Below are 14,818 nucleotides of genomic sequence, written 5' to 3' on the forward strand. Positions count from 1 at the left end.
TTAATTTAAAATTGTAAAAGAATTCAAAATTTTAGCTTATATTTACACTGTTTTGACATCCCACACCTTATATTGATTCTGTAGCTTCAATATGTTTGGATACTTTGTATTTTTTTTAAACTTGTTGGTTTTGTGAGGTTCTATAAGCATTTTAATATTTTTTAAATTATGTTAAAGTGTTTATTATTTTGTCTGTCTTCTAGAATATCTAATAATTCTATTTTATCATTTATTTTATCTATTTAAAATAACTATATTTCATCTCCTACTTTTTTTTATAAATTTATCCAATAAATTATTGATGTATAGTATGACATTATATTGAACGAGGAAATTGTGATGACGAAAAGAGGAACAAAGGGAGCAATAATTATTTGTTTCATATTAGGTACATGTTTGGACATGCGATTTCATATCGTGATTTGAAATCATTAAAAAGAAGAAACAACTTTAAAATTTTAAAAATAAAAAATAAAAGCTAGATCTCCTATTTATTTTTTACTTTAAGTCACTGCTTATCTTAAACTGTCACTAATTGTAAATTGTCAAAAGTTGGTTCCGCATTTGAGTACGCTCTATAGCTGCATATTTCATAGACGCAACTCTAAATCAATATGATAATCTTGAAAGGGAGTATTTTCAAAACATTCAAAGTTCGTGGGCGATCACTTTGTTTAATATCAAGTTAACACTCATAAACAATAATAAGATGATGAAACGGGTTGACTAACTCATTCAATATCCGATAAAAATTCATACTCAATGGCGGATTCAGAATTTGAAATTCATGGATGCTCACTTTCTTTAACAGAAAATTGCTAGCAATCATAGAGTATAAATGTATAGCAACTTGAGCATGTCAATAAAAAAGTACATGATAAACAATAATTAATTTATCATCATCAAAAATAACTTATAATCACGAGTTACAATAAAGAAAAAGACACCAAATGGTTTTTAAAAATAGAAAAGTTAAAAAGCTAAATGACACTATCTAAATCAAAAAATTAAAAGAGAGAAAAAGTATGATTTTTTAAAATTGAAATAAGAAAAGGTGCAATTTATAAAAAAATGTTGTTACAAGATTCGAAATCGTAACTAGCAGGCAGCACACCTTATAACATTAAAGTTAGAACCAAAGTATCCACTAATCTTTTGTTCAATGGGTGCTTATTTACTTCCTCTTCTTCTTTTTTTAATCCATTTTTCTATAAAAAATGTTGGAGTCAATAGATACTCGAGCATCTAATACCCGCCATATTTATTTGTTTCTATTTTATACTAGGTTACAACTTGCAATATTTTCTACTCCTAGTGATCCAAATTTTACATGATTTTAAAAAATATATTTTACATATTTATATTAAATAAATTAATGGGGCCATAACTAAAAAAGTGTTCTCTACAGAGGCCGTTAAGGATTTGATATGAAGGTAAATTACTTTTTTTTTTTTAAAAATTAAAGTCGGGCATAGACCCCTTTTATTGCAAAATATAACCAACTGTACAAGGAAGGTAAATTACTTAGCATTTGGGTTAATTAATTTTTCTAAAAATAAATAATACTATTATAAGGAGGAAATGACATATATAGACAACTGCTAATAACTATTAGCAACATATAGCCCAACATTAATAAGCATTAAATAGACAAATAAAGTATTAGCACAAATTATCCTAAAATTAATTCGGCATATTAATAGGCATTTTTTCCCTCCATTATGAAACCAGCAGTTAATTATTAGCATAAATTAAGGAGACGTGGTTTTTTTTTCATGGGTATATTTAACTCTTGTATTGATAAAGATGGTCATTCATTTTCCATGAAATTCACCAATTCAAAATCAGTGTATCCAAAAAAATGAACGCACTTCAACAACAAACAGAGAAAAATAGATGACATCTTTGATAGTTTTGATTCATCATAGCGAAGAATGCGATAGTAAAAATTATTTTGTTTATTCAACAGAAGGGGTGGCTATTACAACAAATATTGATTTTGATTGATTCAAATTAATTTCAACCCATCTAAATGTCGATACTTTCATCAATTCCTTTGGATTTCATTATTAGATTAATAGGTAAATAGTTAACTAAATTATCTTTTATCACATGATTGGCTTTTTATCACGTGAATGAACAATCATGTATACAATGCATTCATGTATACATATTCGTGTATTCATTCACTAAAAATATATACACTGAATCGAATATTTTTTTATCACATGAATGAGTTTTTAACATTTGAATGAACAATCATGTATACAAAAATTCATGTATACATATTTGTGTATTCATTCACTAAATATTTGTATACATTCCATAATCTTCCTTCAATGTGTAAATGAGGATTGCACTTGGAAATTAAAATGCTCAGCATTACACAAGTAAAAAATATTCAAAGTTAGACGATACATCACTTTCTATAATCCTTCTCCTTCTAGCAACATCAACAGAAATAACTCTTTTCTGAATTTTTTTTTATCAACAACACCAACCAATTCACATTGTTTACCTTTAAAATTATCCTTACTACGAATCGGATACCGCGAAGAACTTGCATGACTAAAATTTGAAGTTTTGGATGGTGATTCAACAAAATCAAAATCAGAATCTCCTTTTTTAGGAATAATTCTAGGAATATTTTTCTTAACCATGGCAATTGATACCCACAATCAATTACTATCTCCTTAATTTTCGCCCAAATATAAAAACTTTCAACTTGAAAAATTAAAAAACCAAAAAAAAATTTAACAATATAAAAAGTGAAGACATGCAAATCTTCTAGAGAAGATATAACATCAACTTTTCACACTTTTGTTTAAAAGGATGAAGAAGAATGATATAAATGTTTACATTATCAATAAATATTCACCAATCAAAGAAAACGTGCATATGAGAAAAGAGGAGAAAAAAAAGTGAGCAAAGTCCCACTTCCCAATAAACTGCAACATGCTGCCACTAACTTAAAAAAATAATTAATTTAAATATAAATTACTTCCCATATATTAACGTGGGCAAAAAGGGCCAAAATATGCCAATTTTAATTTTAAAAATCCTTTTTTTGTTATAAAAATAAGAAGGGGCTATATGTTGCCAATTAGTTAAAAGAGAGTACATGCTGTGCCTTTTTTTCTATTATAAGTGGTCCATGATTTGACGGCGTTGGGCTTGATTCGTTTGATTTTATGGGCCGCACTTACCCACTTAATATACTTTTATGGCCCACTTTTCTTTTTTTCTCATATTTAAATTGAATTTCTTATAGCCTCGTTTTAAATTTATTGTACTTTTTTGTCCTTTTATTATGTCCAAAAAGAATTGTTTTAAGTTCTTGTGGGGAATTATGACCTATAGTATTTTTGAAAAAAAAAACATCATTTTTTTCACAATGATGCACTCCTTCCTATCTCTCTCTTTTTGGTTACTTTTATATTTTATTTAAGTGGTTAAATTTGTCTAACTTTACTAAGGGTGTATTCTCTACAAGGAAAATGTGTTTTTTTAAAAAAAAATAAAGAAGTTATGAGTTTCTTAGTTTATTATTTTTTGTGTTCAACATGTAAGTAAACGTATTATTTTAATAATATTTCTATATATAATCTAGACAAATACTGAGATGAGTGAATCAAGATATAGGTTTGATAGGGATGGAGGTAAAACGAATATGAGGTTTATTAAAGGAAATGCTCGTGAAAGAAGTATAACGACTATTCTGAAAAACCATCTTTCAAATTTTATAAATATAAATGGACTCTCTTAAACTACTTGAAGAAAATTTACAAATATAAATTACATGGGCTGTATAATATCCTGAAACAATTAGTTTTCTTATTTTCTTTTTTCTAGAAACGATAAAAATCTTTCAAAAATTTATCCATTTGGAATAAAATAATTTTATAAACCAAGGTATTTTGACCCATGCTTGACTACATTTTTTTTTTTTTTTGCGTATGTGTTAATAGAGGAAGGTTCACGATATGTAACAAGTAATAATAATTGGAACAAACCAAAAAAAAGTGATGGGATAAACACTTTGCTTTCACTCTTCAAGTTTTTTTTTTCTTTAAATTTTTTTTTGTGCAATGTCAGTTGCATGACAGCTAGTAAATAGCTAGCTAGGTGGGGAAAAAAATTCTGGAATTTTATGACATTATTGATATGATATTCTTGCTTGCTATATTCATTGTACTGTTGTTGTATGAAGAGGATAATAACCCAAATATTGACCAGTTAGAGTTCATTGCTCAAACGGTCACTCAATTAATAAATGAACAATTTCTCTTTCTTTTTCTCGATATAATGAGAAGAAACTGTAACGGTAAATTAAGGGCTAGTTCACTTCGTGAGAGATCTTTATCTTTTATCGTTAAAGTTCAAAAAATTTATCAGCTATGACTCATGTAACGTTTTATTTTGCCTTCAATCAACGGAACCAAAAGAATTTAATGATATGTAGTAACGACCTAATTAAATTATCTATCTCATTGAAGAGAATTTCAAAACTTTGTGGTCCAAGAATAACGTTCGATATTTTAATTTTTCATCTACTTTTTTGGGAGTGAGAAGGTCCAAAGGAAAAGATGAAATGAGAATTTGGTGAAAATTCAGCTCAAATTTCAAATTGTATTACTATGATATATTCAATGTAATCTTACAAGTATGATCCTTCGAAAACATTTTTTTTTAAATTCAGCTATCAAGGAGACAAAAAGTTATGTGAAGTGAAAAATGAGGTGTGAAGAAGGTGTTGTGCATTATGCAATATAAAGGCAACATGTCAATTTTTAATGTTTTTCTTGCGTCTCACATCTGCTCTTTCCACTCCTTCGAATATCTAGTGCTAAATCAATTATAATCCCTTTCCTTAATTCCTTATTAATAATATAATTATCTATACTTTTTACATTGTATAAATTCGTGATGAGCGTTGAACTAGTAGAATGAGAGAAAACGACTTGCTCATATATCTGCCACTAAGAACACCACTTCTTGTCCAACTTGTATTGAAGATAGTGAGGATAGTGGAGTAACTTGATCTCACTGTTACAGCTTAGCTGATAGTTGTTATTCACCGTTAGAGCTTAGCAGTTAGTTATTGTTAGGTGTAACTAATTCTGTTATTATTGACAGGTGTCAGAATATGATAGGTTGTGAATGTAGTAGGGTCAAGTATATATGTACGTACATAATGCATTGTAAGTTTAGTTTTTCTAATCAAGGAAATCAGTTCACAGCTCACATCTCTCTTCTCTCTCAAATTAGATCTACATTTGTAGTTGTATATTTCACATTTTATCATGGTATCAGAGCTGCGAATCCACAGTTGATTCACTGATTGTTATTAACGATCTACTTCCTGCAATTCTCTGTTTTCTGTGATCTAAATTTTGGGGAAAAATGGTGAGTACTGATACGATCGAAGTGGTTGAGAAAAATCGAAATCATCCTCTGTATCTTCTGCAATCTGACACTCCAGGTTCAATATTGACTTCAATTCAGCTTACAGGCGTGGAGAATTACTCATTGTGGAGCCGATCGATGCTCCTTACTCTCAGAGCCAAAAGCAAAGCTGGATTCGTCTTTGGTACCTGCAAAAAGAGTGATTACAGTACTGCTTTGGAAGAACAGTGGGAAAAATGCAATGCATTTGTGTTATCATGGATTCTGAACTCTGTCTCGAAGGAATTGATGAGTGGAATCATCTATGCCACTGATGCTGCAACTGTGTGGGCTGACTTAAAGGAGAGGTTCGATAAGGTTGATGGATCGAGAGGTTATCAGTTGCATCGAGAGATTTGCACTATCACACAAGGTACCTCCTCTGTTTCTGCCTATTTCACACGACTGAGACTTCTTTGGGATGAATTTGATGCCCTTGTAGCACCTCCTTCATGTGGTTGTGACAAATCCATAGTATATGCGAGTCACTTGCAATATATGAAGTTGTTTGCATTTTTGATGGGGCTCAATGAGTCATACACTCAGGCACGTAGTCAAATTCTCATGATGATTCCATTACCCTCCGTGAACAAAGCATATTCGATGATCATTTCAGACGAGAGTCAACGAGTAACAGCAGGTTCATACTCAGGAGGAGATTTGGGCATTTCTACTGCACTGTATGTTGGCAAAGATCAAAGACAATACACTAGTGGAGGTTCTTATTCAGGAGGAGATGCAGGTGTTGTTTCACACACTAGTGGTGGTGCTTATTCAGGAGGAGATGCATGTGCCTCGACTTCTACTGCTTTATATGCTAATAGAGGTCACCAACAATCAGGACTCTACAAGCCAAAGAGAGACTACACTTTGTTGTGTGAGGTCTGTAAACTGAAGGGACATACTAAGGAAACTTGCTATCGTGTTGTTGGATATCCACCAGATTATAAGTTCAGGAAGAAGTCTGGAAATAATGCTAATAAGCTGGCAAATGCTAATGTTGTTGAGAATGATTCAATTGGCCAAACACCTCCCACATTTACACAGGAGCAATATGGTCAAATTCTCAGGCTATTGAACAAGGAGAATTCTGTGATTCCAGCAGTCAATCAAGCAGGTATGGTTCACTCATCTTCTATCAGTAATAAGCTTAAACATTGGGTAGTAGACACTGGTGCAACAAAGCATATAACAGCATCACTAGATGACTTGTTTGACATAGTTGCATTAGAACAAAGTGATCCAAACCATGTACAATTACCTGATGGAGGTACTGCATCAGTAACACATACTGGCAGTTATAGGTGGGACAGTGATGATGTGTTAACTGATGTTTTAGTGGTTCCTGACTTTAAATATAATCTACTTTCAGTTTCTCAGTTAACCAGGCATTTACACTGCTCAGTAAGATTTTTTCCTGAGTTTTGTGTATTTCAGGACCTGTTAACTGGGAAAGTCAAGGGGATTGGTAAGGAGACAGGAGGTTTATATTTTCTGTTGAATAAAGGTGTTGGAGATAGAAGCAACATGAATGCAGCCAGTGCAAAGTTAATGCACATAAAGACCAATGAAGTTGATGGCATGTTATGGCACAATAGATTTGGTCACCCAGCAACTACTATTTTGAAGAAATTAGTTCTCATTACTGATAAACATGTTAATGATTGTGTTGTATGTCCATTAGCTAAGCAAACAAGATTGCCATTTCCTATGTCCACAACTAGAAGTAGTTCTGTATTTGAATTGATACATATTGATGTTTGGGGGCCACATAGAATCAGCACCCATTCTGGTTTCAAGTATTTCCTCACCATAGTTGATGACTATTCTAGAACTACATGGCTATATTTGCTTAGACTGAAATCTGATGTTGTTACTGTTTTGAAGTCTTTCTTTCAAATGATTAAAACTCAGTTTAATCACCATGTGAAGAATGTTAGATCAGATAATGGAGGTGAGTTTTTTAACTTTGAATGCAAAGAATTATTTGCCACTTTAGGCATAGTTCATCAAAGCAGTTGTCCACACACTCCTCAACAAAATGGAGTAGTGGAAAGAAAACATAGACATGTGTTGGAAGTAGCAAGAAGTATTATGTTCCAGGGTGGTATACCTATTAAATTTTGGGGAGAATGTGTTGTAGTAGCTGTCTACTTAATCAACAGGTTACCTACTCCTACATTGGAAGGTCAATCTCCCTATGAGGTTTTCCATCAAAGGAAGCCCAAGCTGGATCATTTAAGGACTGTTGGCTGTCTGTGTTATGCTACCACACTGGTTAGGAGAGACAAATTTTCTCCCAGAGCTACTGCTTGTGTTATGATGGGTTATTCTCTGACCCAGAAGAGGTATATCCTTTATAATATTGCTGACAAAAAGTTCATGGTTAGTAGGGATGTGGTGTTTAAGGAGTATGTGTTTCCTTTTAAGAAAATGCATGAGGATTCACTTCCATTGTTCCCAAACATCAATCCGTCTTTAGAACCAGAACAAGATCAAGTTCCTGCAGATACTGATGTTGCTGATCATATACCTGATGTTTCTGATGCATCCATAACAGTAGCTGACACTGCAGACTCATTGAATGATACTGTTAATGTTCCTGAAAGTCCACCAACCACCAATGTTACTAGGAAGTCTAGTAGAACTGTAATCACACCAGCATGGCATCAAGATTATATCACTACTGGCAAGAAGAAACCTCATTCATTGTCAAATTGTGTTTCATATCAGCACATATCTCCCACATACAAAGCATGTTTGAGCAAATTTTCAGCTGTAAATGAGCCAACATCTTATGAAGAAGCTATACAAGATGAGAAGTGGATGACAGCAATGCAGCAGGAATTGCAGGCCCTTGATGATAATGGCACTTGGAATCTAGTTCCTTGGCCACAAGGGAAGCCTGTGATTGGTTGCAAATGGATTTTCAAAATCAAATATAAGGCAGATGGTGAAGTAGAAAGGTACAAAGCCAGATTGGTCGCAAAAGGGTATAGTCAAACTGCTGGGATAGATTATCAAGAAACATTTTCTCCAGTAGTAAAAATGGTGACAGTAAGGACTGTTATTGCACTAGCTGCTGCAGAAAATTGGTGCATATACCAAATGGATGTCTACAATGCTTTCCTGCAAGGTGATCTCACAGAAGAGGTATTCATGGAATTACCTAAAGGTCTACAGGTTGCTAATGCCCAGCCTATGGTATGTAAGCTTGTGAAATCCCTTTATGGGCTCAAACAAGCTTCAAGACAATGGAATTTTAAACTTACTGAGGCCTTATTGACGTCTGGATATAGTCAGAGTCATTTGGATTATTCATTATTCACTAAGAAGCAAGGGACTAATTTGGTTATAATTTTAGTCTATGTAGATGATCTTCTTATTACTGGGAATAATGCTGAACTAATTCAGAACACTAAGGACATTTTGCATAAGTGGTTCAAGATTAAGGATTTAGGAGAACTAAAATTCTTCCTCGGTATAGAGTTCAGCAGATCAAAAAGAGGAATTCTTATGAACCAACGAAAATATGCATTGGAACTATTAGTTGAAGCTGGTATTACTGCCGGAAAGACAGCCCTCACCCCTTTGGAATGTAATGTGAAGCTCACTACAGCATCTGCAGATGGCAGTGAGGAGGAGTTGCATCCGGATGTTACTCAGTATCAAAGAATGATTGGCAAGTTATTGTACTTAACCATCACCAGACCTGACATTGCGTACACAGTCCAAACTCTCAGTCAATTCCTGCAAAGACCAAAAGCTCAACACTGGCAAGCTGCTATTAGAGTTCTTAGATACATCAAGAATCAACCTGGATTGGGATTACTTATGTCCTCACAGAAGAAGATGAAACTCACTGGTTTTTGTGATGCAGACTGGGCAGCATGTCCAAATACCAGAAGATCTGTGACAGGTTATTTACTGAAGTTGGGAGATTCCTTCATTTCCTGGAAATCCAAGAAACAGGCTACAGTTTCAAGAAGTTCTGCTGAAGCAGAATATAGAAGCTTGGCTTGTCTAACAGCAGAAATTGTTTGGGTGACAAACTTATTCAAAGAATTGAGTATTCAGATTGAGGAACCAGTATCTGTGTTCTGTGATAACAAAGCAGCACTTCAAATTGCTGCAAACCCTGTGTTTCATGAGAGAACTAAACACATCGAAATTGACTGCCATTTCATTAGGGAGAAGATCCAACAAGGGTTGATCAGTACCAACTACATCCCAACACAACACCAACAAGCAGACATTTTAACCAAAGCTTTGGGAAGACTGCAACATGATTCACTATTATCCAAACTTGGTGTTCTGAATGTTTTCACCACACCTAGTTTGAGGAGGAGTATTGAAGATAGTGAGGATAGTGGAGTAACTTGATCTCACTGTTACAGCTTAGCTGATAGTTGTTATTCACCGTTAGAGCTTAGCAGTTAGTTATTGTTAGGTGTAACTAATTCTGTTATTATTGACAGGTGTCAGAATATGATAGGTTGTGAATGTAGTAGGGTCAAGTATATATGTACGTACATAATGCATTGTAAGTTTAGTTTTTCTAATCAAGGAAATCAGTTCACAGCTCACATCTCTCTTCTCTCTCAAATTAGATCTACATTTGTAGTTGTATATTTCACATTTTATCAACTTGTAGGTGTTAGACATGTTGTATTTGGTTAAGTAATAGATATATGTATGATTAGGCAAATTTTTATAAATTTTTACTAGTGTTTTTGTATGAATCCTCCAAGAAGTTTCAATTAATTACATTAATTAGTCTAAACTAAATACACCACAGCTGTTAATAATTAATGATTCATGAACAAATTAAATCAGTACAGGCTGTATAATATAGATAGAGACCTACTTTTTTGTCCACTTATAAAAAGTGTTTTAAATGGTCAAAAAAGTTACAAACAAGGTCCCTTTATTTCCTAGTTAGATTTTTGGATTGTTTGAACAATTATTGAACTAGGTTTATGGAGAATTAATGTAACATATAGATTTAGATATATAATTATAGTGTTGTACAAAGTACAAACAAGACAATGACAAAGACCTTCTCCTTATTTTCTGAACAATTAAAAAAAATAAAAGAATTTTGATTAACTGATAAGTAAGCAATAAGTTATAACCCTGAGGGGTAGCTCAGCTGGTAAAGGCCTGGGACAAAGTCCTTCAGGTCGCCGGTTCGAGCCCCAGCAGGGCCACTGGAGGCATTACAAACCGGCCGCGTCTCCAGGGCCCCGTGGAACTAACCGTGGTGGACCCGCCTTGAAACAGCGGGACCCGGTGGGTACAGCTAGTCGGGTTCGCAAAGCGACGCCCGGAAACCACGGTAAAAAAAAAAAAAAAAAAAAAAAAGCAATAAGTTATTCATTGCTATTCATTGCTAAAGTAAGTTATTCATCGCTAAAGTAATTCTTTACGACAACAACAATAACATAATTTCATAAGTGAACGAAGTAGAGAGCCTATTTACAATTAAGTAACCTTATCTTATCCATCTTAAAAAATTCAATTATTGTTCATTCATTGTCCTTTTTCCTAACAAGTAGCAAATGGGTAAAATGACAGGATGTTGCCAGTAGTAAAAGTTGTTGGTCTTATCAACAACAATATGGTCATAAGAAACTTGCTAACAAATTAAACCAAGTGTTGTATATATCTTCTTGTTAATAATAAAGTGTACATTTATTAATAAAATAAATACTACTAGTACTACTCATCTACTTATCTTGCCCTTTGAGTTATTATACTTTTGTCAGTACAATTGATCTGGTTGGCTTCCACTTACTAGTCCAATCATACAATAGAGCAAATAGTATAGGCCATACCAAATTCTTTTGGATGATAGAATCATTCTTGGAAGCTTTATCTCTACTTCTTGAAACCCTCACCCCCACACTTTTTTTATGTGCATCTCGCTTATTTTATTGAATATATAGTATTTACTACTCGTCATAGATAATGAAAGAATCAAAATTTTTATTAAGAAATTTAAATTATATATATAAAAAAATAAACATATTAAGAAGTCAAGGAGATATAATTGATATCTATTTTATTATATATATATATAAGAGAAAAAAATTTCAGCGAAGGAGATTTAAATGAATCCCTTGTGTCCTTAGCTCTGCCCTGGCGTTGCGCACAAATGTTGAGTAACTTTATACATCAAGTCTATGATCAATTGAACTATTATAGTTTGAATCGTGATTTTATTTATTTCATTGACTACTTTGGAGTGTCTCTTCTTTTTTTTTTTATTATTCCTAATAAACACCAAAAAATTCTAAACCATCCAATACCAAAACAAAAAAGGCTCCAGCTCTTATGTATGCTAAGCTGGCACCAGTTGTTGCCCATGCATCCCCCCCTACCCCCACCCCACCCCACCCCACCCAAAAACTCAAGAAGTTCACAAGCTTTTTGCCCTTTTCTTTATAGCTATAAGCTCCTTCTACTCACTATAAATACTTGCTCCCTTTAAATCTCATTTCACACAAAAGCAAAAAATCATACATTATTCAAAGTTCACGTAAATTTTTTAGCTAAAAATGGGATCTTTTACCCATTATGGGTTCTTGATTTTAGCACTTAGTTCTTGCATGGTTGCTTATGGTGGAAATTTTTTTCAAGAATTTGACTTCACTTGGGGTGGCAATAGAGCCAAGATTTTCAATGGAGGTCAACTTTTATCTTTATCTTTGGACAAAGTTTCTGGCTCTGGTTTTCAATCAAAAAAAGAACATCTCTTTGGAAGAATTGATATGCAAATCAAACTTGTTGCTGGAAACTCTGCTGGCACTGTTACAACATATTACGTAAGTACAATTAATTTTATGTATGGTTACTCAACTTTATCTATTATAACATTAAAGAATGTTTGTGAAAGCTACTTTTAGTCCAAGTATTTGTCTTCAAGTAAGGGCACTTTAAAAATATTTGCAATTTGGAGAAAAAATTTGGGGTAGGTTAAGAAAGTGAAATTTGGAGTCATGTCATATTTATTTAATATTCATAAGTTGGGAAGTTATTATATTGTTCACAAGCAACTTGTTTAATTTTACATGTTGAAATAACCACAAATATGTAACAACTTGGTTGGTACTCATGTGACATATTTTTTTTTTTATGTGGCCAAGAGCTTTTCTTCTTTGGATGTTATAAGCAACTTTTTATGTGTGATAATAATGACTTCTTGATTCCCTAATCCTTTTCCTTTTGTTTTGATTCCTCAAAGCATATTACATGTCACACTTTACAAGTTGTCAACTTCTTTTTTTATAATAGAATTAGACTCATCTTAATTTATTCTAAGTTTTACTTATCGAAAGATAAAGTATAGTTACAAGTACACTTTTGAAACAATACTAATATTGTAAAGAATTTTTACATTGTTGACTTGAAATTATTACTACTAATTATATGCTATATATTGATCACTTATATTGCTTGGACCTTGGTAAAATACTATCATACTTATATTGTGAGGTACTCGACATATATTTGTTACTTTTGAAAAGTTCGAACAACATAGTTGATGACCTAGAGCCTAATCCTTTTGTTACTCCAATTTGGAAATTAATAAAATCTAAGTAGCATTTTTACTAACTAATTATTGTGTTTTTTATTGCAGTTATCTTCTCAAGGACCCACTCATGATGAAATTGACTTTGAGTTCTTGGGAAATGTGACTGGTGAACCTTATATTCTCCACACAAACATTTATGCCCAAGGCAAGGGTAACAAAGAGCAACAATTCTACCTTTGGTTTGACCCTACCAAGAACTTCCACACCTACTCAATCATTTGGAAACCCCAACACATCATGTAAGCAAATCCCTTAACATTATATTAATCTCTATATGTTAGTATTAAAAACCTTTATTATAAGCTTTGGAGAAATAAGGGGACTGATCTCACGTATGATCACTGAATTTTATTCACCAAAATATAATTCCATGTCTAAACACTATTTCATCCTAACTTCTGAAAGTATTCTTTATCTTTTCAAATATCAATTGTTTCATGTCTGAATGCGTAACTAAAGTAGTTGAATCATTTTCAACTTAACCCCTATAATAATAGTTGCAAAGCTAGTTATTCTTTGTCATGTTAAAGTAACTGAACTTTACCCAAAATACAAATTTCCATCCTAGTAACATTTTCTCATGTTTAATTTTATTTTTTTCAGATTCTTGGTGGACAACACACCCATAAGAGTATACAAAAATGCTGAATCAGTTGGTGTACCATTTCCCAAGAATCAGCCCATGAGGATTTACTCAAGCCTTTGGAATGCTGATGATTGGGCCACAAGAGGAGGCCTAGTAAAAACTGATTGGGCCCAAGCCCCATTCACAGCCTACTATAGAAACTATATGGCCCAAAGCTTTAGCCCATCACAATTTTCTGATCAAAAATGGCAAAATCAAGAACTTGATGCTAATGGCAGAAGAAGACTTAGATGGGTTCAAAAGAATTTCATGATTTATAATTATTGCACTGATATTAAGAGGTTTCCTCAAGGTTTTCCACCAGAATGTAGAAGATTTTGAGTGGGCTAAGTAGTTTTTTTTTTGTGAAATTCTTTCATGTGCTTGTGGTTTTATTTTTATAGATTGTTAGCCAACTAGAATAAATTAATATGTTTTTCTTTGTTTTATTTTGTATGTTATTTGAAGCTAGCTTGTAGTTTATTTTGTATCTATTTTATTTGATATCCTTTTTGGTACTGTTAATATTAGTAATCTCTTCTCATTTTGATATGCACAAATTCAGTCTAATCTTTTCATTTGACGCCTTTAGTAACAACAAAGGAAAATAACATTAAAACATGAAGTTAAGATCAATTTTACTGATAGTGTGTACTCAGATTTTACTCCTACCTTGATAATTGGAAGGTAGAATAGTTGTTAAGGATGGACCCTCGGCTCAAGGGACAAGTATATGAAAGCAGTTTGGGATTTATTCTGAAGTTATTATAATTACAATTATTTCAAACTACTGGTTAACCACTGATCTAGTTAATTAATAATTTGATAAACCAAGAATATTAGTATTCCTAATAGAAAAATAACCCTTTTTCCTCACCAACCTTTGCCATGAAAGCCTCCATTAACTTTAAGTTGGTAATGTGATGCCTAAAGCTATTATCCTCCATATTGATTATCTTAGATGCTCCTAAAAGCTCAATCAACCACTGGCCAGCTTGCCCGCCTCGATTAATTCCATCAGTAGACCTACTTTTTTCCCACTAACATAGGTACTGAGTAACACCACCCACCAACACTAGGTAGATGAGAAGACATCACCTATTGGTTTTCGTTTGTGTTAGAACTTGAATCCAAATCTTTCATGACTCTCC

The 14,818-nt window shown here is 32.9% G+C and overlaps 1 protein-coding gene across 1 annotated transcript; it reads left to right on the forward strand.

The window, feature by feature from the left end:
- The first annotated feature begins 11,896 nt into the window (after positions 1-11,896).
- LOC125808840 (xyloglucan endotransglucosylase protein 1-like) lies at positions 11,897-14,180 on the forward strand. Its single transcript, XM_049488503.1, has 3 exons — positions 11,897-12,272; positions 13,088-13,281; positions 13,646-14,180. The coding sequence occupies exons 1-3, from the start codon at positions 12,006-12,008 to the stop codon at positions 14,007-14,009; spliced, it is 825 nt and encodes a 274-aa protein (XP_049344460.1). The 5' UTR covers positions 11,897-12,005; the 3' UTR covers positions 14,010-14,180.
- The last annotated feature ends 638 nt before the right edge of the window (positions 14,181-14,818 follow it).

This window comes from Solanum verrucosum, unplaced genomic scaffold (assembly GCF_900185275.1).
Source record: "Solanum verrucosum unplaced genomic scaffold, falcon-dt-bn FXZP01000218.1, whole genome shotgun sequence".
NCBI lineage: Eukaryota > Viridiplantae > Streptophyta > Magnoliopsida > Solanales > Solanaceae > Solanum > Solanum verrucosum.